The 23,212-nt window shown below is 50.4% G+C and overlaps 2 protein-coding genes across 4 annotated transcripts in view; one reads left to right on the top strand and one right to left on the bottom strand.

Annotated features, from left to right (window-relative positions):
* Positions 1-12,926, top strand: part of MMP24 (matrix metallopeptidase 24) — a 49,517-nt gene extending 36,591 nt beyond the window's left edge. For all 3 annotated transcript variants that reach the window (XM_065032600.1, XM_065032598.1, XM_065032599.1), the window contains 4 exons: positions 5,300-5,514; positions 6,677-6,815; positions 8,410-8,676; positions 10,450-12,926. In XM_065032600.1, the coding sequence (XP_064888672.1) occupies positions 5,300-5,514; positions 6,677-6,815; positions 8,410-8,676; positions 10,450-10,787 (959 nt within the window). In that variant the 3' untranslated portion in view covers positions 10,788-12,926. The remainder of the gene's footprint in view (positions 1-5,299; positions 5,515-6,676; positions 6,816-8,409; positions 8,677-10,449) is intronic.
* Positions 12,927-15,040: 2,114 nt separating this feature from the next.
* Positions 15,041-21,492, bottom strand: EIF6 (eukaryotic translation initiation factor 6). The gene is made up of 6 exons (XM_065032601.1): positions 21,282-21,492; positions 21,125-21,210; positions 20,191-20,366; positions 18,818-18,994; positions 18,047-18,228; positions 15,041-16,907 (listed from the first exon to the last, which is right to left on the bottom strand). Exons 1-6 carry the CDS (start codon positions 21,386-21,388, stop codon positions 16,898-16,900), a joined length of 738 nt encoding a protein of 245 aa, XP_064888673.1. The 5' UTR covers positions 21,389-21,492; the 3' UTR covers positions 15,041-16,897.
* Between the last annotated feature and the right edge of the window lie 1,720 nt (positions 21,493-23,212).

Here is a 23,212-nt window from a genome sequence, read left to right on the forward strand (position 1 = left end):
GTATAGAGTCTGTTCATTCTGCTTTCATGCCAGGTCGTGCTCTGAAGTGGCGTAGGTCTTACAAGATAGCATCTTTCTTCAGCAGTGGACAGGCTGTGCTTCTGCTTTCCATCCCCCTCACTGCAGAGCAGATTCTGCCTGCCCAGTGCTTGGACACGAGGATTTTCATGATGTATGTGTGCTCCTCTGCTCATTGCATGTGCGTAGCTGCAGGACCTTCCACCTTTAGCTGTGAGTCCGCCCTCGCTCCATGACAAAGCAATTAAAGATAAAACTTCAATCTGTATACCTGCAAGAGGAGACAATACCTCAATCAGGACAAATTAGAAGGCCCACAATGTATAAAAACAAGAAAGATAGCAAGGAAATGTCCATGGCTGTCAGGGAAAGACAGTAAGAGGAATATTTGAAGTGAAGTGACCAGGTCTGTATCCAAGCAAGTTGCAGAACCACCTGCAAAATGTGTGGGGAGCCTTGTCAGTGCTGGGCGCCTCCTTCAGAGCAGTTTGGCGGCACTGGCAGGCAATGAGGACATGCGGTGGCCCAGCTTCCGTCATTGGTCCTGACTTGTGATCTCTTTCCGATGCTGTAGCAAATGCTTCAGTTAATGCAAATCTCTGGTTCACCTGACTTGTTGCTGATTTGTGCCATCCTGACCACAGCATGTACAACTGCTGCTGCAAGTTTACTGCATTCTGTTTCAGTGGCATCTTAGGGCTAATTAAAACCTTTGCATTGGTCCTCTGGGTGGCAGGTGCTATTTAACTTTGCTCTTCTTTACAGAAGACTGAGACAGACTTTGGGCACCTCAGTTGAGCATGAGACAGTTGCACACGGCTGCTGTGACCTGGTCCACGAGTGCTCCTCGCTTGTGAAGAGGGAGTGAATCTTTCCTAACTCCGGTCATGCATGAGATGTTAAGTCATGAGATGTTAAGCATATGACCACAATACCGTAGTCCCTATTCTGTACCTTGCTGTCATGTCTTTGTGATGCATCAGGCACATTCATCATAATTTGTTTTAGATATTACTCCTGTCTCACCCTTTTTTCCCTTAAAAGAGAGGGGATAAAATGAATGTCACGTCCTTATCTTGCTGCTCTTGGCCATCCCTGTAAAACTCTTAATTCTGCTCTCTTCTCCTCTCAAACCATGGAGGTTTTGGTTTGTTATTTCTGGAAATCCAGAACTGCTGTTGATTTGAGCATTTCTGTTGATTTGCTGTGTCTGAGAAGCAGAACTGCCTCGACTTGGCAATCACTCCCTTTCACACTCTGTGAGCAGTTTGAATATGTAACACATGGTGACTTCTTGAGTCCATCCCAGACAGTTTCCCCTCTCAGCATTGCCGATTGCCGCACACCTCGCCGTGTTTAAAGGCAACAGAGCTCTTTGGAGTCCTCCTTACAGTCAGGTTGTGAGTTTGCTCCTGGCTGCCTCTCACAACACGGGGATCTGTCCTGTGCTGGAACTGGTGGAGGTTTTCTGCAAACTACCAAATAGCCATCTGATGAAGTTGCTCCACTGTATTAATTAAACTGACCACAAAAGAGGCTTTTCTGATCCGTCTGTGGCAAAAGAAATGCGTTTTTGACTTGGTCAGTGTGCAGCAGCCTCTTGCCAACGGGAGGGAACAAACCTCTCTTGTGCTTCTGCAGCAACGTGCTCCAGTCTCATTTGGAAAGATGATTGTTGTATCAGTCTGTTGGCAGGAGAATCCTATCATGTAGGACATGCATTAGAGTTCTTCTCAACGTTATTTACAAAACACATCCACTCAAAGCCACATGGATGGCAGCACAGGCGTCATGTTTGATGAGACACCCGCAGTGTGCGCTAAGTCACTGCTTGTTCTTTCCTTAATGCAGGCATTTCCTATCTTCACCAAATATGTAAATCACTGGGTTTCAAACTTAATTTATTCGGGTACTGTAATTGGCACCAAGTGCCATTTTTGGCAGCCAAGTCAGGTTACCAGTTTCCTGCTCCTTTAATTCATCCAAGCAGGGGTTGAACAATGTGCTCATCACATCCCATCCAAACAAACCAGAACTTGCTTTGTGTGAGATCGGCCTGGGACATTCCCCATTCCCGTCCTGTGCAGCACGTCCCCCTGTGCCGACCCAGTCCAACCAGCCCGGCCCAGAACTGCAACCAGCTCATGGAGGAGCCGCCTTTGCACAGCCCGGGGCTTCACCCCGCGGTCCCTTACCTGCAGCCGTATCAGCAAATGGCAAAAAACACCTCTCCAGAGTGACAGGGGCAGGAAAACAGGCTTTTGCTACCGGAGGGTTTCGGGAAGCGCCGTGATTCTGCCCGTCAGTGTGTGTGCAGTTGCCATTCTTGGAGCGGCCAGTAGTCCCAGAAATGCCAGTCCAGAAATCCCCAGCAAGAAGGATTTTAGTTTTGTGAGAGAGCGCTTTCCTGCTGGGGTAACGCGCTGTGCTTGGTCTCAGGAGAGGGCTGTGCTGCCTGTTGCGTTGTGGGGCTGTCTCTGAAAAAGAACCGTCTGGAACACGGCATTTCGGCAGGCGGGAATGCTGGCGTTCAGCACACAGAGCTGGCTCTTCTGTGCTTTTCTTTCTGCTTCGCGGCTAAAGTAACCCTGGGAGAGGGACAGTAGGAGAGCGGAGAGCATTCCTGGGCTTCAAGTGCAGGTGAGCGCTTGTGGTCCTGAGCGGACGAGTCACAGCCTGTGGGTACCGCCGTGACGAGGGACGGGGTGCAGTCAGTCGAGCGCTGAGGACCTGACAGCCGCTCGGGCTGCGTTGCGGGGAGGGGGTGGTTGTGGATTAGCTCTGGCTGTGCCCCGTGCTGCCTGTTTGCAGCTGCGGTGTCCTGGTGCGCCCCAAAAGTGCATCCACCAGCTTAGCTTCGGACAAAAAGCCGGTAAGCAAATTTCTTGGCTGACAAGGGCGTCCAGTCCTGCTGCTCCCGTGGCAGGCGATGTCTGCAGAGCTTTGCTTGTGCCATTTGGGGAAGATTCACAGAGCACTAGCAGGAGTGGTAGCACAGTTTGGAAATTTTATTTAAAATAACTTTTGGTCTGCTAAGATACTGGGCACTGAACAGCTAAGAATAGAGGGAGATGAGAAATACATAGTATCAAGTATAGTCAATATCAAGTATCAAGTATATTAAAAGGCTTTTAGACGAGGTTTTCAGGGACATGGGTTAGTGCCAGAGTTAGGTTAGGTTCTGGTTGGACTCTCTGCCAACTGAAATTATTCTATGATTCTATAATATTTTTATCTGTTCCATGTGGACAGCTTTCCAAGAATAATTATTAACAGAGAATCCTCATCTAAAGGATTTCTGTGCGCAATATTTGATGTCTTTTAGTAAAGTCCTGGAATAAAAGTAAACAAAAATAGTTGCTAAGAAAAATCGCATACGGCACAAAATATCACATTATGAGGGCAAGTAACCTCGAAGAAATATAATGATCCGTTTGAAAAGCTTTAGAAAAGAGCTCCAAGAGTAAATCTCAAGATCTTAAAACCAAAAGACAGCAGAACAAGCAGCAACAGACAGAAGGAACTGGTCTATTTAGCTCACTAAAGATAATTTTAAAAGCATCATCATCAAGATGTATGAATAATTAAATGTTGAAACACTAAAGATAAGAAAAAACTGCTGAGTGTAAGCTGCACAGACTCAGACAGGTCAGACACAGGCTTAGCAATGACAGGGCGTAATCACCAGAACAATTTGCTATGAATTTTCCATGGCTTGAAATCAGGAAAACGTGCGGTATCTGCCTGGGAACACGAGGCTCATCCCGGGACTCCAGGTGCAGGTTTCTGGCCGGTCCTGCAGCAACTCGGACTGTTATTGTCTGACTGGTGCTTTCTGAACATAATATCTGTGAAACCGACACAGAAGTTTCTTACAGTTATAACCTGATAACAATTCAATATGATGGCTTTCTCGGAGGATGTCTTTGTAATGATTGCCACTAACCCGACCACCCTTCCAGCACTCATTCATTATAGGAACCCTTTGGAAATGGAACATTTAAGAGCAAAGTTGGCATGGGGACTCGGGCACCTAACCGTCGTTTTAGGCAGCGTAGTTCAAAATGTTTACGCGCAGAAGTTCTCTTCTAATCCCAGAGACGCGCAGCCTCCTCGGGCACCTGAATCCTCACCCGTAAATTCCTCCTCCGGGTCCGGGTGTGGTAATCACCACAGCAGGGTCACCAAGGCCCTTCCAGCCCGGGAGGATGAGCCGTGTCCCACACACGTGTTCACAGACACCGGGGGTGGGAAGCACCTCGGAGCCGCTGCCGAGCGCCCGACACGGGGGGCTGACCCACAGCCACATCAGCCCCGCTCTGCCCGCTGCAGGAGCTTTGTCTGGCAGTCTCTCTACATGGCCCTTCAAAAGCACTGCTCAGAGACAGACCAACACCATAATCCATGCAAATAAACAATGAAATCCCGTTTGATTGCATCAAACTTGCCAAAATCTCTTGCATCTAGTAGCCTTCTGCTTATTGCCCTACTAACCTGTGGCCTTCTCTGAGAAGCAACAATAAATCTGTGACTCTCTTAACTTGATTTGGTCCTGATTTTATCACTGTTAATAGGATTGTCTTATGGCAGAGTTGGTTTAAGAGGCCACCCCTCCTCCAAGCCTAAGTCACTTGTATTTTTGTAAATCTTTAAAACTCTTCTCAGATCCCAGAGCTGGGCTGGAAAGGGTTGGAGGGGGAGCTGTGCTTGTGGGAGCATCGTCTGAACCAGCGCATGGCCCCCTCCCTCAGCTGTTCAGCAGAGTTCCCATCATGCGCTGAAAGCAAAGACTGGTGACTAATAAAGTAATTGCTTTCAAATTTCTAAATTCCCCTGCGGTTCCCCTGCTATCATAGCATTGGTTTTCACACCCTAACTTCTTTCTGGTTTTGCTTTGGCTTTTATTTTGTTTTGTTCTCTTTTGGTTTGTTTTGTTTTTCCATGGTCTACTAAACATTTCTATTCAAGGGTTCTCACCTCGCATTTCAGCTGGGAACGTGATTGGTGCGGCTCCTCCTTCCTTTTAGCTCCAGCCTCCTTGGGAGGACCTACAATAAAACATACCGGCTCTTGTTCAGTTCTTACCACTCGTCTGTTTTGGGACATCTTTGACATGTGGACACATCGTGTTCTGCTCCCCCTTTCTAGGGAATGAGCTCTGCATGAGGAGTTTGTAAATTCTTCGTCATTCATCCAGACTGTTGCCTTTTAAAACCTTCAAGGGAAGCGCAGAAGATCCAAACTTGTCCACTTTGCTGAACATGTTTCTTTTCACTTCTAGGTCCTCCTGTAGAGCCCCTGGAGCCGACCAGACCTTTACCGACTCTTCCCGTTCGCAGAATTCATTCAACTTCGGAAAGAAAACACGAGAGACAGCCGAGGCCTCCTAGTCCTCCTCTGGGGGATCGGCCGTCTCCTCCTGGCGCAAAACCCAACATCTGCGACGGCAACTTTAACACCGTGGCTCTCTTCAGAGGAGAAATGTTTGTTTTCAAGGTACTAAGAATTCCTGCTTACCCATGTGTCTTTCTTTAGTTTCATTGCTGGGAAAGATTAATAGAAGCATAAGGTAGCAAGATTTGAAATGTCTGGAAATAGCTCTGTTTCTCCGGGGCTGATGAATGAGCAACATTAGAAGGAAGTGCAAGCAGATTTGCTTGGTAGTATTTGGAAACAGCGCCTGATGCGATTTGCAGGATGCCCAGGCATCAAAACGTGAACTGTCGGAGGATTCAGACACCACAGGCTGAGAGCAGAGCGCCCTGTGCGGCCGGAACGCTGTGCGGGACCTCAGCAGGGCCCACCCCACGGCCTCCACGATGCACACGCCGGACCCCGGGCCTGCGGAGCTCCCGGCCCACCGGAGCTCTCGGGGGGTTGAGTCGATCTCGCCTGGCAGCTACAGCCAGGGAGGAAGGAGAGGCTTTGCTCAGTTACCCCCGCCAGAATGCCTTGAATATGGAAATACATGGTCCCATTCCCAAAATACCTGTAGCTTTCCCTCTGCCCCAGTGGGTGTGAATGTGGAGAGGGCTGTAGTGAAGGTCGTTAAATGGACCAACCACGTCAGTTGCAGAAAATGCCTGAACTGAAAACAGCTGAAGTCTGGAGTGGTACCTGGGAGAAGTGTCACAAGCTCTGTCCTGCCCTCGGCCAGCCCGGAGCATCAGTTATGGCTTCTTAATCCGTTTATGGATTTAATGATCTTATATCTAAAGGCATATTTGTTAACTCCTTTGTGCCTCTTTGCGCTTCACACAGTCCCTGGGTAACATTAAGGCTGTGTAGGGGTCTGTGATAGTTGAGCACCAGTTGTGCCAGGACAAGTGTGACACCTCAGTGACAAGACACGTGGAGAGGTCACTCACAAATGGGTTCATAACACTGATAACTATGGACTTGAAGCAAGTCCATAGCTCCTTTTCCCTCTCCTTTCTACCTTTTTCATAGCACCACTGATCAACTTCTCACCCTTTTGGCTGCCATCTTCCCCACAAAGCGCTTCCCTCACTGCAGTGTTGGTCTTGGTTGGAGCTGTCACTGAACCGGACTTGTCTGTAATGCTTACGGGGCCTAGGCAGAGCTTAGTAATGCTAGACACCCAGCCTGCTTTGACTGCAAGATAAAAATAGTCTGAAGACACTTCTGTTTTTCTCAGGATCGCTGGTTCTGGCGCCTGCGCAACAACCGAGTGCAGGAGGGATATCCCATGCAAATCGAGCAGTTCTGGAAAGGCCTCCCCGCAAAGATCGATGCAGCCTATGAGCGGTCTGATGGGAAATTCGTTTTCTTCAAAGGTACGGTACATACCTGTGACAGCCTACCACACCCACCTCACATCACAGTCCTTTATGGTATAACGATGGTGAAAACAGGTATGCTCGTCCTTTTCCAAGGGGACACTTCAAGCAGCTAAAATTCCTCAAAATATAGTTTAGTGTGGGCTGGCCTTGGCAGGACAATCTCTGTATAAAGCTAATAGTGATCACTGGAAGTTGGATTCCATGTGATAGCAAGAAATAGCTCCTATTTCCCAAGGACCGTCAGTCTCCCACCTGTCTCCTACAACATGTTTCGCAGGGCATTAGGGCCTCTCCAGGTGTAGGGCACTCCCAAACACATTTCTGGACAATCGTCTCCTAAAGAGACAAAATGTCCAACCTTATGCTGGGCCCCACATGAGCTCCTTGCCCCGTGACAGCGTCTGCACAGGATCCTGGAACAGAGCAAGGCGCAAGCAAGGAACCGTGGCTGGAAGGCATTGGCCTGCCCCCGTGCAGAAACACTTCTGCATTGATGTCTGCAGCCGCAGGCCCTCAGCTCAGTAAAGTGTGTTACCGCTTGAGAAGGCTCAGAGAAAAGCAACAGAAATGATCAAAGAGTATGGGCTGACCTCCTGCAGAAACTCCTCAGTCCGGATGAGGGATGACAAAGGGCATGAACAGGTCTTTGGAATCACAACTGGCCTGGAGGCAGTAAATGGAAAAGGTTGTATAGCGTCTCTTCTAAAACAAGTGGAGGAGCAGCAAATGAAATCAGGTTTCAGGTTCAAAATGAAGAGGAGGAGCAGCTTTTTCATGTAATGTCAGGCAGAAAGGGACCTGGGGGTACTGACTGACAGGAAGCTCAACATGAGCTAACAGTGTGCCCAGGTGGCCAAGAAGGCCAATGGTGTCCTGTCCTGTATCAAAAACAGCGTGGTCAGCAGGCCAAGGGCAGTGACCCTTCCCCTGTGCTCTGCATTGGGGAGGCCACACCTGGAGTATTGTGTTCAGTTCTGGGGCCCTCAGCTCAGGAAAGAGATTGAAGTGCTGGAGCGGGTCCAGAGAAGAGCAACAAGACTGGGGAAGGGACTGGAACACAAGACCCATGGGGAGAGGCTGAGGGAGCTGGGCTTGTTTAGTCTGGAGAAGAGGAGGCTTAGAGGTGAGCTCAGCACTCTCTAGAACTACCTGAAGGGCAGTTCTAGCCAGGTGGGGATTGGTCTCTTCTCCCAGGCAGTCAGCAACAGGACAAGGGGCCATGGACTTCAACTCTGCCAGGGGAAATTTAGGCTGGATATTAGAAAGCAATTCTGTGCAGAGAGAGTGGTCAGGCATTGGAATGGCTGCCCAGGGAGGTGCTGGACTCACCGGCCCTGGAGGTTTTTAAACTGAGATTGGACATGGCACTTAGTGCCATGATCTAGTCAACGGACTGGAGTTGGACCAAGGGTTGGACTCGATGATCTCTGAGGTCTTTTCCAACCCAGTTGTTTCTCTGATTCTGTGATACAGTTAAGGCTCTAAGTGCTCGACATGCTGTGGTTCATTGCGGCTGTTTTATATTTATATCAATTCAACTACCAGTTAGGCAAATCTGTTTGGTTTTTGTGTCCCCATTCATCTCTAGGAGACAAATACTGGGTTTTTAAAGAAGTGACAGCAGAGCCGGGCTACCCGCACAGCCTGGTGGAGCTGGGGAACTGTCTGCCCCGGGAGGGCATCGACACGGCTCTGCGCTGGGAGCCCGTCGGCAAAACCTACTTCTTCAAAGGTGACAGGTACTGGAGGTACAATGAGGACAAGAGGGCAACAGACCCGGGATACCCGAAGCCCATCACCGTGTGGAGAGGAATCCCTCAGGCTCCCCAGGGAGCTTTTATCAGCAAAGAAGGCTGTACGTATCTGCAGTCATCACACGTGTTAGATCACCAACAGCTTGTCTGTCTTGGGAGTTGGGTTGTTGGCCGTGGGATGCTTTGAATATTTCCTGAGATAGGAATAGTTTCAGAATTTCTGGGGTGGATTAGAAGGGGGTGGTCAGTAGGTCAGAGAGGTTCTCCTGCCCCTCTGCTCTGCCCTGGGGAGACCACACCTGGAATATTGTGTCCAGTTGTGGTCCCTCAGTTCCAGCAGGACAGGGAACTGCTGGAGAGAGTCCAGCGCAGCCACCAAGATGCTGAAGGGAGTGGAGCATCTCCCGTGTGAGGAAAGGCTGAGGGAGCTGGGGCTCTGGAGCTGGACAAGAGGAGACTGAGGGGGGACTCATTCATGGGGATCAATATGGAAAGGGGGAGTGTCAGGAGGATGGAGCCAGGCTCTTCTCGGTCATAACCACTGGTAGGACAAGGGGCAATGGGTGCAAACTGGAACACAGGAGGTTCCACTTAAATATGAGAAGAAACTTGTTGGGGGTGAGGGTGGCAGAGCCTGGCCCAGGCTGCCCAGGGGGGTTGTGGAGTCTCCTTCTGTGCAGACATTCCAACCCGCCTGGACACCTTCCTGTGTAACCTCATCTGGGTGTTCCTGCTCCATGGGGGGATTGCACTGGATGAGCTTTCCAGGTCCCTTCAACCCCTGACATCCTGGGATTCTGTGATTCTGGGGTCACACCAGCACCCGTGAGCAGCGGCAGTGAGATCCTTCCTGACCCTCATCCCAGCTCCTCACCTTCCCAGCTGCCAAACCACATTAGCGTGATGTGGGGAAGGACTTTTTCTGGTTTTGCTGCCACAACAGTCCCCACCCGAGTTTTCCTGGGTGCTGATTGTGAGGATGATGCAGGTTACATTTTCCCCCTGGTTTCTTGCCTATAGCTGCCTCAGTCACTGCACCCACCTGCCTGATGCACCTGGAATTCAGCCTGGACCTCCAGAGCCTCCTTCCAACACGTTTCTGTCTCTGATTTTGAGATTTCTTCCTCTTCTTGCTGGGGAAAGAACCAACAGAGGGGGCTTGTGCTGTTGAGACCATATTTAAACACGGTCTGCAGTGCGAGCCGAGGCTGTGGGGCTGGCAGGCTGCAGCGAGCCAGGCTGGAGGGCAGGCACAGGACACAACCTGTCACCAGCTCCCTTCTCCTTTTCATCTTCTAATCACTCGAGGGTGATTAGGAAACGAGTCATCTGGGGAGAGGGGGGTACTTCAGAGAACATGTAGCATAAACCATCAGCTTGTATTAACAGCAGGACAAGACTGCTCCTTAACAAAGGCCAAACCTTCTTGGTTCTGTGGCCAAAAGGGCTCATTCAGCATCTGCTCCCGCGGGCTGAGTGAAACCTTAAGAATTCTTCCAAACACCATCACACCCAGGCACACACTGTCACGCTGCAGATTATTTTCATTTTTGATTACAACAAGCACAGATTTACAGATGCTTTAGTGAAAAATAACTCACCGCAGAACACTCACTGTAAAGGTGGTGATTTTTTGTTTCACAGCCTGTCTTGGCGAAGGGGAACGATGCTCTGTGAACCAAATCACACCCCCAAGCCAGGGTTACGGCTTCTCCCTTAAATTCCAGCTCCAAAACCACGTTCACTTTGCAGTGGTTTTGGGCTGCCCTGGCTGGATGTGGTTTATGGCCCCCCCAGGCTGTGCATCCTCACACAAGCCAGCTGGCCCAGCTGGAACTGGTGTGGTGAGGAATGTTCTCTCTTTTGTCTCCTAGTTTACACCTACTTCTACAAAGGGAAGGAGTACTGGAAGTTCGATAACCAGCGGCTGAGCGTGGAGCCGGGCTACCCCAGGTCAATCCTCAAAGACTGGATGGGCTGTAACCAGAAGGATGTTGAGCGAAGTAAAGACAGACGCCTCCCCCACGATGACGTGGATATTATGGTGACAATAAACGATGTGCCTAGCACTGTAAATGCAATCGCAGTTGTGATCCCTTGCATTTTGTCTCTGTGTATCCTCGTCTTGGTATACACAATCTTCCAGTTTAAAAACAAAGAGGTGCAGCAGAATGTTGTGTATTATAAAAGACCTGTCCAGGAATGGGTATGACACAGCCCGCTGCACTTTGCAACTCATTGAGCTGATGAGGACTATGGACAAAAAATAAAAATTAAAGAAAAAAAGAAGGAAAAAAATGCATTCAAAAGCCTACCAAACAAAACTACTTCAGCGACCTACAAGTTTTGGACAGCCTGGGACTGAAAGAAGCAGGAAAACTGGCAAAAATACAGGCAGCGCTGCAGTGTGGAGCCTCTTTCCCTCTTGCTGCCTCAGCCGCGCGTCCATCTCGTGTGCCCGCTGCCCACATCGGAGTCTTCAGACAGGTTCCACCTGCCCTTCCGTTCCTGCACCAGTGCTCCCGTCAAACCCAGCATTCTCCAGTGTAGCTGAACCACCTCTGAACAGAACCATTTTTTTAACAGCTGTCTCATAGATGAATTAAGATCATGAAATCGATGAACACGAACAATTCAGTATTGTAAGCAGAAGACATTCTGATGCTGAACCATTCTAAAAGATCTTCTTAGTTTATTATGAAACCCAGGGGATTACCTGGATACGATTTTCCAATACCTGCTGGTCAGATGTTTTGTACATTCATAACTAAGCGACGCTGCCACTCAGCACCGTGCATGAGGAACCACTGAGCACTCAGAGAGGTGAACGAGTGCAGAGCTCAAGAAGCACCAAACCAGACACCACGACATTACCTGCCAACATCAAGCCCCAGATTGGGACAATCTGAAGAGAAAGTAATCAGGTCTAAAAAAAAATCATGGGAATACATGTTGTTTTAAGCTCCCATCTGCAAGAAACGATGAACAAATGGTTACCGATATACTGGAAAATATGTATAGATGTAGACTGCACTCGGTTAAGATGCTGGGAAAAGGTGAATCGTTGTTCTGTGGCATGTATAGCTAGATTGTGGAGTTTGTATGTCGGGTTTCAGGAGAATGGGAATGTCTGTTTGGAGTGAGGTCGTCGTTATGTTTTGCTGAGATAGTCAAGGTACAGTAAGAATTAGGCCTGTTTATAACTCACTCCAGTCCCTGTAGATGTTACGAACATTGTATGCCTTCCAAATTTGTTTTTTGGTTTTGCTCACTTCTTCACAGGCAAATATTTGGCAAGAACCAAAGCAAGCACGGCACACAGCAGAATGAGCGACTCACCAGCCACACTTGACAGACATAAAAATCAGGTAAAGGTGAGATAAATATCCAAACTTTTGGCTAGTCACTTTTCACAAGTCTCTTCCTGCAACAGTGGCTTCTGTTTATCCCTCTTACAATTGTGAACGGTTCAGGATGTTGTGTCATAACCACAAACTTGGTCCGTTTTGTTGTCGATGCTGATATTTCTATCATGTTAAATAGGAGTGGAAGAAGGAGTTTCTTGCAATGCAACGTGACGGTGAAGCCCGGCCCGGTACACAAGTGCCATTCGTGGCAGCACATGAACTGCTTTGCACACTCGCTATGAGGAACGGGTGATTGCATAAGCCCTCTGCCTATAACTGAATTCTATTCAGTGCAATGCACGTGCAATGCACAGAATGTCCGGTTAGTATAGAGGAAATACAGCTTTGTAATGTCAGATACAGAAAAAAAAAAACACCGGAGGATGGCAAACATGCTAAAAATATCCTAATTACAGTGATGAGGAATGAAGCAGCAGAAAGACTGTTAGCATTCTGAATTAACTAGTGCTCAAATATTGCTGTGGTGAAGCAGGATAGACAAGTAGATACCTGTAGTGAAGCCCACCAGGACTGCGCAACACATGGTCTCAAACTGTATTTTGTCCTTCATACTTGATTTCCATAGCCAAGCTGTTTATTGTGTTTAAACATTAAAAAAATATTACAAAAACATATTACAAAATAAGTGAGAAGCTAGTAGATGCAAAACTTTGCATTTTAGTGAAAATAATGTGATAACGTCTCATGATGGGTGAAGGAGTGCAAAGGACCAAATGAAATTGGAGCTACTAATTAGACACCCCCACACGTGCTACTCCGTACGCTGCTACGTGTACTCTGTATGTGGTAGAACGCACACGAACGCCACAGCCACACGGACTCATCTGTACGCTGCCATCTCTCTGGGACTGCGACAGCCCAAACCTTTGAGCAACTTCCAACAGCCATCATTAAAACAAAAGAGAAATTACAACCTGGAGAAATGTCTGGTTTTGTTTGTGTTTCCTATTGTTTCCTCCTGCCCTGTTGTGAAGCACCAGCGCAGGTGGAGCCGATTCCCGGCAGCTGCGTTGCCGCTGCAGGAACATCAACCGAACTCGGGCTGCCCCAAAGCACCGCCGCTCCGAACAGCCGCACAAACAGTTGGGCGCCTTTTCTGACTGCTCCTGGTGCAGGTGTTGGAGCTCTGCAGGCATTTGTGGGTGTTCAGGGCCTTTGCTGTGATGATTTCATCCCCAGTAACGCAGCTCGTTTTCCCAGGTAAGTTAGGAATGTGCTGGGATGCGCAATCACCGCAGTCAGAACAGAGGTGCCCTCTGTGAGCGGTTGTTCTGACAGTCATTAAACCTCAAGGAGCTCTCCCATCTCACACCACGAGGACTCAAGTTTTTAAAAAGCTCTGTGAAGGATCCTGACAGACCATTTGGGGCATTAAAACACACTAGGGCAGCCAAAGCTACACACCCTGTGACTACCGCCCTGAACCCCGAGTTGTGAGACTTTCATCCCTCCCTCAAAACCTCTGGATAACTCTTCATCCTGTCACCTTCATCCCAGGGCTTGATTCCAAACCTGGTATCAGACTCACCTGTCCAGCACAGCTGGACTCATCTGTTCGCTGCCATCTCTCTGTCCAGCACAGCTGGACTCAGCTGTAGTTCTTCAGACCATTCCTGCATCCCTTTGCAGCACCTGCAGTCCTGTCTTGCCTTTCACCGCCCCACAGCAAAGGCGGCTTGAGGCCGTGGTGTGTGACCCACAGCCCCACAGCTCAGCATTTTTAATCCTGAGAACCCGCAGTAGCATTTTCCAGCACTGGAGACATACGTCTTGATTTTATTGACTATTCCTTAACACTTTTTGGCATCATCACTGGAGGGTGAGGCCTGTGAGATACAGCACAGAAAGCGGGTCTGTCAGGGCTGCTCAGGGCTTGAAGTGCCTCAGGCGGCGTAACGCCCGGGCTGTGCCGCTGTCATTGTCACCACCCTGGCCAGAGCTGCTGTTTGTCCCCCCCCATTTCACACCCTTGTTCTCAGGGTCTGGTTTTTCCAGCCCTGCAGCTCTGGCACCACCAGCCGGGTCCTCACTGGGAGCGACCAGCAACAGCGTGAGAGCCCATCCTGTCCCCTGGCTGCTCTTGGAGGTTTTAGTTTACAGAACTCAAATGTAGTGAGCCATGAAGCCAATAAGCACTACCCAAAAACCTGTATTTGCTGGAAAGCTTCGTAACCACTGTGCAACACTATAGAGAGGACTCAAGATCAAGATGCATTGCAGATTTACAGAAAGTGATGCTTTGTTTGGGTTTTCTTTTCCTAATTAACTCCAAACTTTTATTTTTGCCTTTTTTGACTGTTACTGAAGACTGAGCACACGTCTTTGTTCAAACACACACCTTTCGGTGGAGAATTTGCTCCTGTTGCTCAGAGTTCATCACTCCCAGTGTGAAATCTGGATTCTTAACCACAACGTGCTTCACTCGATTTTCACAGAATCACAGACTGTGAGGGACTGGAAGGGCCCTGGCAAGCTCATGCAGTGCAATCCCCCCATGGAGCAGGAACACCCAGATGAGGTTACACAGGAAGGTGTCCAGGCGGGTTGGAATGTCTGCAGAGAAGGAGACTCCACAACCTCCAGGGCAGCCTGGGCCAGTGTTCTGTCACCCTCACCGGGAAGAGCTGCACCGAATTTACCTTCCCATCGACCCAGCAGTCAGTCCTCATCCTCGCTTGTCAAAGTCAGTCCAGGCAAACTTCCCCCCGTTAATGCGCTGCCTTTGCTGAACAGGACATGGTAACATCGAACGTTGTGGCTTCCAGCGGAACCCCCTGTGAAACTGCTGGAAAATCTCAGCCTTTACTGTGGCCGTTTCTCCTCTGCTCAAGCACATAAAGGGGCTTCCGTCTCATTCTATGGGATCACTCACCCAGGGTCCTTAAAAGCCCTTGGCACAAAAATCTGCCAAATGCCTCTTGGGAATACAAATAACATCACAGCAAACCTTCTCCATATCCCTGTGGACTCCTTTAAAGAACGCCACAGGTCTTTATGACAAGATTTGCCATTAAAACACCAAGTTTGCACTCTCTCATGATATCACATATTCCTGTTCTTTATTAGAGTTCCTGTTCCCCTTGTACATAGGTCCACCTTACTAGTTCAGCATTCCCACAGCCCCTTGTTTACAATAGGTATCACCTTCCAGTTCCCAAGCTCCCGTGTAAGGATCTGGATTACACAAAGTCTGGATTATTTTGCTTGTTCACCTTTAAGCAATTTTTAACATGGCACACAGCCCAAGGTCACCGATATAAACCACGATTCCTGCCTATCAACTGGAATAAAAAGAGTTTCAGCCTTAATTTTTCACTGGATAACACGCTAACACCGATAGCAGTGGTAGGACTCAGAACCCTATGATGTGGCGAAAGGAACGCAGCTTCTCGCTCTGAACGCTGCAATACGTGGAGACACAGAGTCAGCGCCCAGGGAGGCCGTTCGGCATCTCGGAGGGGCCGTCACCACCACCAAGCGTTGGCTGCAGGATCCACGAGCTGCTCACGGGCTTCCTGCGGGCAGGAGGACACTGAGTTGTCTGGAGTGGCGCCCCTGTTCTAGACAGCCCAGGCGGCAGGACCGCTGCCAGCACAGAAGATCCTGTAGCAATCTTTACTTAAAAGGAGCAACCTTTAATCAACCCAGACTTACAAATCCTCCCCTTAACATGCAGACTGTAAGAAATGGAAGTTTGCTCAATTTTCTACAAAGCCTGAAGCGCCAGGGCCAAAGAGCTGTGCGCGCTTCAGGACAGCACTGAGGGCACCACGGCCGCGCGGCAGCAGCGAGGAGCTTCCACACGCCCGCAGTGTGGGAATGGGAGGCGTTTCTCTGCCTTCAATGGGCAAGAAGCAACCGCACCAAGAAGCAACCGCACCAAGAGATCAGTGAGCAACAGCTCAGTTTAAACTACCATCTTCCACCTGAAAGCCAGATAGATGTACAGCTCCTTTCTGTCATCACTGCTCCCTGATGAGGGCAGAGCTCTTCATTAGCAACCTCCCAAACCTGTAACATCCAACTGAATGGAGTACCCAGTTACAACCGTGTGACTTAACCTTTGTCTCCAAGATAACTCGAGGTGGTTTCAATCTTTTTTGATTTGCTGGGTAACTCCAGCAGAAGATGCTTAAGCCTGCTGGGATTAACCTGCTTTGCTGGGCTCACTCTCGTGGATGCCCCAGGAGCAGCAGAGGTGCCACCAGGCACACGTGGACAAATGAAACAGGGCTGCTCCGGGGGCAGTCACACCTCGTGGTGACAGAAACCGCGCGCTGACTCTGAGAAACTCCAGTTTTAACCAGCGCTGATCCCTGCAGAACCACCAGTCCTGTGGAAACAGCTGCAAGTCAGGGCAGGAGAGTGGGCGATGGCGTCCAAATCAATTGGTGGCAAGTAAACTACTGTATTTTTGGTGCTGGAGATACAAGGGGCTCTTAGGTCTATCTACAGCAGAAACACCACTCTTCAGCAGAAGCGTGGAAGGAGAGGGCAGTGCCGTGTACGTGCTGAACAGATTGCTGTGCACAACACCGATGCATAATTTAACGCAAAATAATCCCTAGTGATCAACAACCAAGAGCCGCAAGAGTAAATATTGTGGGCTGATTTGAGGGGCTCACCCAGCATCACAGAACAAGAAAGCGCAGCTGAAGAACTGGAAAATGTCAGCAAAGGGATGGAGAGTATTCCTTATTTGTAACTTATGCATGTTATTTGCCAGGTTTTGTAGTAATACTTAATTTACAAAACTACAAAAAGTTGGGTTTGTAGCCTCTTCTGTGGCTAGGCCTGCAGAAACAACTTCAGAAGGTCCAGGTGTCTGTGATCCAGAGTGCAGCTCGACGCTTCACTCCTCAGGAGCTTTCTGGAAAGCAGGAACCCACAGTGCTCATGTCAAGCTAAAAACACAAGAGAGAAAGGAGATTTAGCAGGTGAGTGCCAGAGAGTGCACAAGGCGTTTCAAAACACCAGGACTGTCAGTTCTCAACCTCCAGTCACACAGGCCCAGCAGAAATGTCCCTTCCCAGAACACGAGGGTCTGCGAACAGAGGGCAGCAGGGCCAGCCGCACTAAGGACAGACGCGTCCCGCAAAACGTACGCTCAGCCTGCCCTGGGTCGTTATCAAAACCTCAGAGCAAGTTTAATCACGGCTCTGTTTTGCTCAGAGACATCAAGCCTTGCTACAGGAACTGCGAGGGGCAGCAGAGCTCTTCCAAAGGGTTCTTCATTCGAGAAGAATCCGTTTACTCTTTCCTGATGCCATAAACCACTCCCAGCCGTTCTTACGATGACTGAGAACTCGGCCACTACGTTACAATGGCTGAGGTGGCTCAAGAACCACAGCAACGATCCCGAGAGTTGTCGTCAAATGAACGCCCAAGTGAAGGCTGCACAGGACAGACACCTACACGTATGCCTAAACCTCACAAAACAAACTTGCACTCATGACCGACTGGGGAAGGTCCCTCACTGCTACCAGTCCAGGCAGAAACAAGAGAAACTGCTTCCCATTAGAAGGTAACATGGACAAAGCCTTTGACAAAAAGGCTTAACAAATTTTAAGGTCGCAGCCTTAAATTAGAAATATTTAAGCCAGCAGCAAAACTCCAAAGTCTTTTTTGGCTGGAGAAATGGTTGTAGCAGGTATTTGAAATAATAATCTTATGGGTTACAACAATCAAAAGCCAAGATACCAAACAAAGTCACTGGCATTTTCACTTTTAAAACAAGGTTTGTTTAAAAAAATCCATTAATGTCATAGATAAGCACTGAACAGCTAGAAAAAGTATCTCAATGTTGAAATGAATACTATTTCTCACAAAAAGTATTATAAAAACCCTGACACTTCCCAAACAGGACTAAACAGGCTCATTGGCTACAAGGAAACAAACCCTCCTGCAATGAGGTTATTGTTGTCAGTAACCCAACAGAAGAGGAAGTAAAATATAAAATAAATCAGTTGTGAAAACAGCAAGTTTTAAAGGAAAATCGTGCCTGTTTTGATCAGGATAATACACAGACCCTGATCCTCCTCACCTGTCAATCAAGGAATCTCTCATGTTGGTAGCGATTGTACTTGGCTGAGCTTCGTTGAGCCGGAAGATGCTCTCGATGACGGAGAGCTCGGTGCTGGTGGTGTCCAGCCCGCAGAACGCGCACCAGTCGTTGACAACCATTCCTGCCGCGATGACCTCGCTGCCGCGGTTCACCGTCCCCGCCTGGCCAGAACAAAGCGGAGACAGGTACAGGCTACGCTGAGGGCAACGCGGTTCATTATGTGTCCTTGTGACGAGTCTTTAGTGGAGGGACTCAACTCACCCCCCTGAAAAGCTTCTGCGATACACAAAGCTATAAAGATTTCAGTCAAAAAGATAAATGAACGACCTTCAATCTCTGGAGAGAAAACTGTGCGTTCAGTGAAGTAAGATCTAACAAATAGGATGCACAAAGGCACAGCAATCCTAAAACTCACAAACCCAATTGAGCAATTGTTTTTTAAACGCTACTTTTGGCCAAAACATGGCCAATCTCGCATTCTGTATGAATCCATCACCACAACTTGCATAATCCCAGCACAGTAACATTTCAGAAGCAAACTGAAGGTGTTAAGCAGCTTATTCAGGCTCAGAAAAGACAGGGAAAATGTGTCAGAGGAATTGGTGCATTCAAGTGTTCTCCTCATCTCCTGCTTGGAACAGCTCTGCAGAGAAAACAGTGTCTAGGAGCCCAGGAGATGGAGAAACATTAAAACTAGAACTAGGTTGGAAGGGAGCGGCAAGGGAAAGCACAACCCCCCAAATGCCTTACCACGAGGGGGACCTGGAGCAACGAAGACAGTTCATCCTGATCATCAATTGAAGTTTTGGGGTGCACAATTCCTCCTTGGTTACTAAAAACACAGTAACTTCCTACCAGCACCTGATCTGCAACCGTTTGTCTGAAAACCTCAACCTTCAGTACGTCGGCCAAGATCTCTTCTGTCTCCTGCAAACAGAAGGGGAATAAAGTCCTCAGCAAAACAGTATCCAGGAATTTGAAGTGAAGCTGCTCCTGCACGCAACACCAGAGGGATCCTCCCTCCGAGACCCGCCCGCACTTGCACAACCCATCGCAGCCCAACCATTACCAAATGCTCACTCAGCCCCTGTGCGCCCAGCTCCCCGCGCACACCCAGCTGAGCCGCTGTCACCAAACACAGCACCGAGTCTTCAGCGAGGAGCACGCATGTCCCCGCTCTCTGCCGGGCCTGGCAGCTGCACCAGCTCTCGGGCAATCCCTGGGAACCAACCCTCTTCTGTCCCACTGGGGCAAAATTGTCTTCTCCTCCATATAACCCTAAGAACTTGCCACCCTCTCCAGGTTTTCACTGTGATTTGTTTTGATTTTGCCCTCTCTGGCCACCTTGCCTTACTTTTTACACTTATTTAAAACATAATATGCTGCAAAGACTGCTACCTTTCCTGGAGCTCCCTTGTTTTTTGCCTTTGCACTCCTAACACCAAGTCCTGCCTCGTCACCTTTAGCACAAGGTGAACGCCAGCGCTGTGAGACCCTCACTACATGCAGCCACACACACCTCTGACGCCGTTGTGATATCAGTTCTCAAACATAAAGTAGCAGCAACTTTGTGTCCTCTGCCCTTATTTTAAACGTTCACACAAGGCCCTTCTATTTGCCTTTCACTCCTTTGTAAACATCCACGGACTCTCGCAACTACTACAAGTTTCAGTCGGCTCAGCAGCAGCTCGTAACCGCCGCCGCAGTCCTGACTGAGCTGCCCTTCACGCTCTCTGCACTACACACACACCCTCCTTTATTCATTCAATTTTACGTACACAAAGCAAATCACACGCAACAACACACTTCCGTATCCCACAAAGTGCAGTCAGGGCAGCCCGCAGAACACGAGGGCGCACATGGGGCAGCGCCCACAGCCACAAAGACACACGTAGGACAGGAGGCAGATCAACTGAAACCAAGTCAGGCGTCCAGAATCCACTTTCCAGACTTCTCTCTTAAGAAAGGAGCTGGGAGGCAGCGCAGCCGCCTGTGTGGCTTTAGCTGAGCTGTTACCACAGGTCTTCCGATCCCCGTGCTACGAACGGCGACCCAAACAAGTGCACACCCAAACGGCCGCTGGGCAACCCCCGCGAACTGCAAAGCGCCACCGAGCCACGAACCCTGTCCAGATCCGGGTGAACGAGGGCTACGTAGTCATTGCAGGTAGTGACGTTGCCCAGCGCCGAGAGACGCTCTTCTACTCGCTGAATTCGTACAGAATCTGGAAGACTATTGCGGATATGCTGAAGCTCTTGGTCTGTCGTACTGCTTGGGACCAACAGTCCATGTCTGTTTCCTAAAATGACCAGAAAAAATAATTAAAAAATAAAAGAGAGAAAGTAAAAAAATGTTTCCACGGGGCTTTCTGCTTCTCTGATGTCCACACAATGGCTTGAATGGGCCACAACGGCCCTTGCCCTGTCTGCCGCTGCCAAGCCCAGAATTCAGCCCAGGAGAAATAACATCACCGTTTAAGAACAGCAGCACCACAGGTAAGGAAGAACCAGGACGAAGCACAGACTTATCTCAGAACAGAAGTGGGTGTATGGCACCATCTTTCATCACTTCTCTTTTCCAACAGAACCAAATGCGGCCCGAGGTTCTCAATGAAACACCCTGACCAGGAATTTCCCCTATAGTTGCCAGTTGCCGCACCAAACACGCAGATGCTGCTTGTTTGTATTATTTTACTGTACGACAGGGTGGACAAATACGTTCATTTCACAGGAACAAAAGCAATAAGTTTGTCTGACAGAGCAGGGTCTCATAACCAGAGACAGGGGACAGACGCGCCTGTGGCTTCCACAGCTGCTGACGCCTCCGGGTCTCGGGCACTGAACCGTTATTATTAACACAAATCAAAGCAGCCTGAGCCGGGCCTCCAGCCCAGCGCAGCCCGGAGGGGCACACTCCAGCGCTGCCGGGCGGGTCTGACTCCTCCTCCCACACAAGCGTTAGAACCAACGCTGGGGACGCGGGTGCTGCCCCCGCGCCCCCAGACCCCAGACCCCGGGGGGACCCGGTCAGACCCCGGCTCTGCTCCCCCAGACCTACCCACACACATCCTGCCGATGATGCGGCAGCCGGCGATGGACGCGTGAACCACCGGGATGGTGCCGAACAGCTCCCCCTCGAACACGCTGCAAGGAGAAAGCGCCGTCAGTGCCGCCGGGAACGGCCGGGCCGGGCCGGGCGCTCGGGGCTCCCTCACCTGTAGAAGTTCTCGGAGCCGCCGATGGCCACGAGGCAGTACGCGTTGGTGAGCTTGGCGAAGCAGCCCAGCTCGTTGTTGTTCTCGAAGGAGGCGCGCACCGCCATGGCGGGACCGCACCGCACCGCACCGCACCGGACGGGAAGGCCTGGCCGCTGCCGGACGCACGCGGTGGCACCGCTTCCGCTTCTGGCGGAGGAGAGCGCGGGGCAGAGCGGCCCCGGCCGCGCCTGGCGGGAACAGCGCCCCCACCGGCCGGGAGGTGCGGTCACACCGGCTGCAGCCGCCATGGGGAGCGCGGGGGCGGAGGGACAGCGGGACAGAGGGACAGCAGGACAGAGGGACAGCGGGACAGAGAGACAATGGGACAGAGGGGCAGCGGGACAGAGGGACAGCAGGACAGAGGAACAGAGGGACAGCGGGACAGAGGGACAGAGGAACAGCGGGACAGAGAGACAATGGGACAGAGGGACAGCGGGACAGAGGGACAGCGGGACAGAGGGACAATGGGACAGAGGGACAGTGGGAGAGAGGGACAGCGGGACAGTGGGACAGCGGGACAGTGGGACAGCAGGACAGTGGGACAGAGGGACAATGGGACAGCGGGACAGAGGGACAGAGGGACAGAGGGACAATGGGACAGAGGGACAGCAGGACAAAGGGACAGTGGGACATAGAGGGACAATGGGACAGAGGGACAATGGGACAGAGGGACAATGGGACAGCGGGACATAGAGGGACAATGGGACAGAGGGACAAGGGGACAGTGGGACAATGGGACAGCGGGACAGCAGGACAGAGGGACAGCAGGACAGAGGGACAGTGGGACAATGGGACAGAGGGACAATGGGACAGAGGGACCGCATGGCCCTCGTGTGCCCAGACACAGCACACAGGCTGACGCCACCCGTAGCAGAGGCCACCACAGGCCCAGGTGTCCCCTGGCTGTCCCTGCACATGGCCCCGCGGGGACAGCCCCTGTCCAGCTGCCACCCCTGAGCAGCCACAGCATCCCTGTCACCGCAGGGCTGTGTCCCAGCACCACCTCTGTGCACAACAGCACCCAGCAGACGTGCCACCTGTGTGCAGATGTGTCATCTGTCACCTTTGTGCAGATGTGTCATCCACTATCCAGATGCTACCCTAGTGCCTCAGCATGTCAGTCATATACAGGGGACACCCGTGTCCACATGTGACCTGTGTCAGCTGCCACCTGCGTGCACACACCATCCATAGAATGACAGAATCATTTTGGCTGGAAGAGACCCTTAAGATTGAGTCCAACCATAACCTCAATCTGGCACTGCCTATGTCCCTGAGAACCTCATGTCCGTCTGTCCAGCCCTCCAGGGATGGTGACTCCAGCACTGCCCTGGGCAGCCTGTTCCAATGCCCCACAGCCCTTTGGGGAAGAAATTGTTCCCCACATCCAACCTCAACCTCCCCTGGCGCAACTTGAGGCCGTTTCCTCTGCTCCTGGCGCTTGTTCCTGGGGAGCAGAGCCCGACCCCCCTGGCTCCAAGCTCCTTTCAGGCAGTTCAGAGATCAGAAGGTCTCCCCTCAGCTCCTGTTCTCCAGCTGAACCCCCAGGTCCCTCAGCCGCTCCATCACACTTGTGCTCCAGCCCCTCACCAGCTCCGTTCCCTTCTCTGCACTCTCTCTAGTATTTCAATGTTCTCCTTATGATGAGGAGCCCAAAACTGACCCCAGGATTCAAGGTTTGGCCTCCCCAGTGCCCAGGACAGTGGCACAATCTGGTCCTGCTGGCCACACTATTCCTGATACAAGCCAGGATGCTGGTGGCCTTTCTGGCCACCTGGGCACACGCTGGCTCATGTTCAGCTGCTGTCACCAACACCCCCAGGTCGTTTTCCAGCCGCTCCTCCCCAGCTGCAGCATTCATGGGGTTGTTGTGACCCAAGTGCAGGACC

Source organism: Columba livia, chromosome 16 (genome assembly GCF_036013475.1).
Source record: "Columba livia isolate bColLiv1 breed racing homer chromosome 16, bColLiv1.pat.W.v2, whole genome shotgun sequence".
Lineage (NCBI taxonomy): Eukaryota > Metazoa > Chordata > Aves > Columbiformes > Columbidae > Columba > Columba livia.

What these genes read in the sequence shown, in the direction of transcription:
- EIF6 (XM_065032601.1), bottom strand. Translation starts at nt 21,388, where the DNA reads ATGGCGGTGCGCGCCTCCTTCGAGAACAACAACGAGCTGGGCTGCTTC. An exon ending in CATCGGCAGGATGTGTGTGG is followed by an intron (nt 20,367 to 21,124) that starts GTAGGTCTGGGG and finishes TGGTCATTTTAG; the next exon opens with GAAACAGACATGGACTGTTG. An exon ending in TGCTCCAGGTCCCCCTCGTG is followed by an intron (nt 18,229 to 18,817) that starts GTAAGGCATTTG and finishes TGTTCTGGCCAG; the next exon opens with GCGGGGACGGTGAACCGCGG.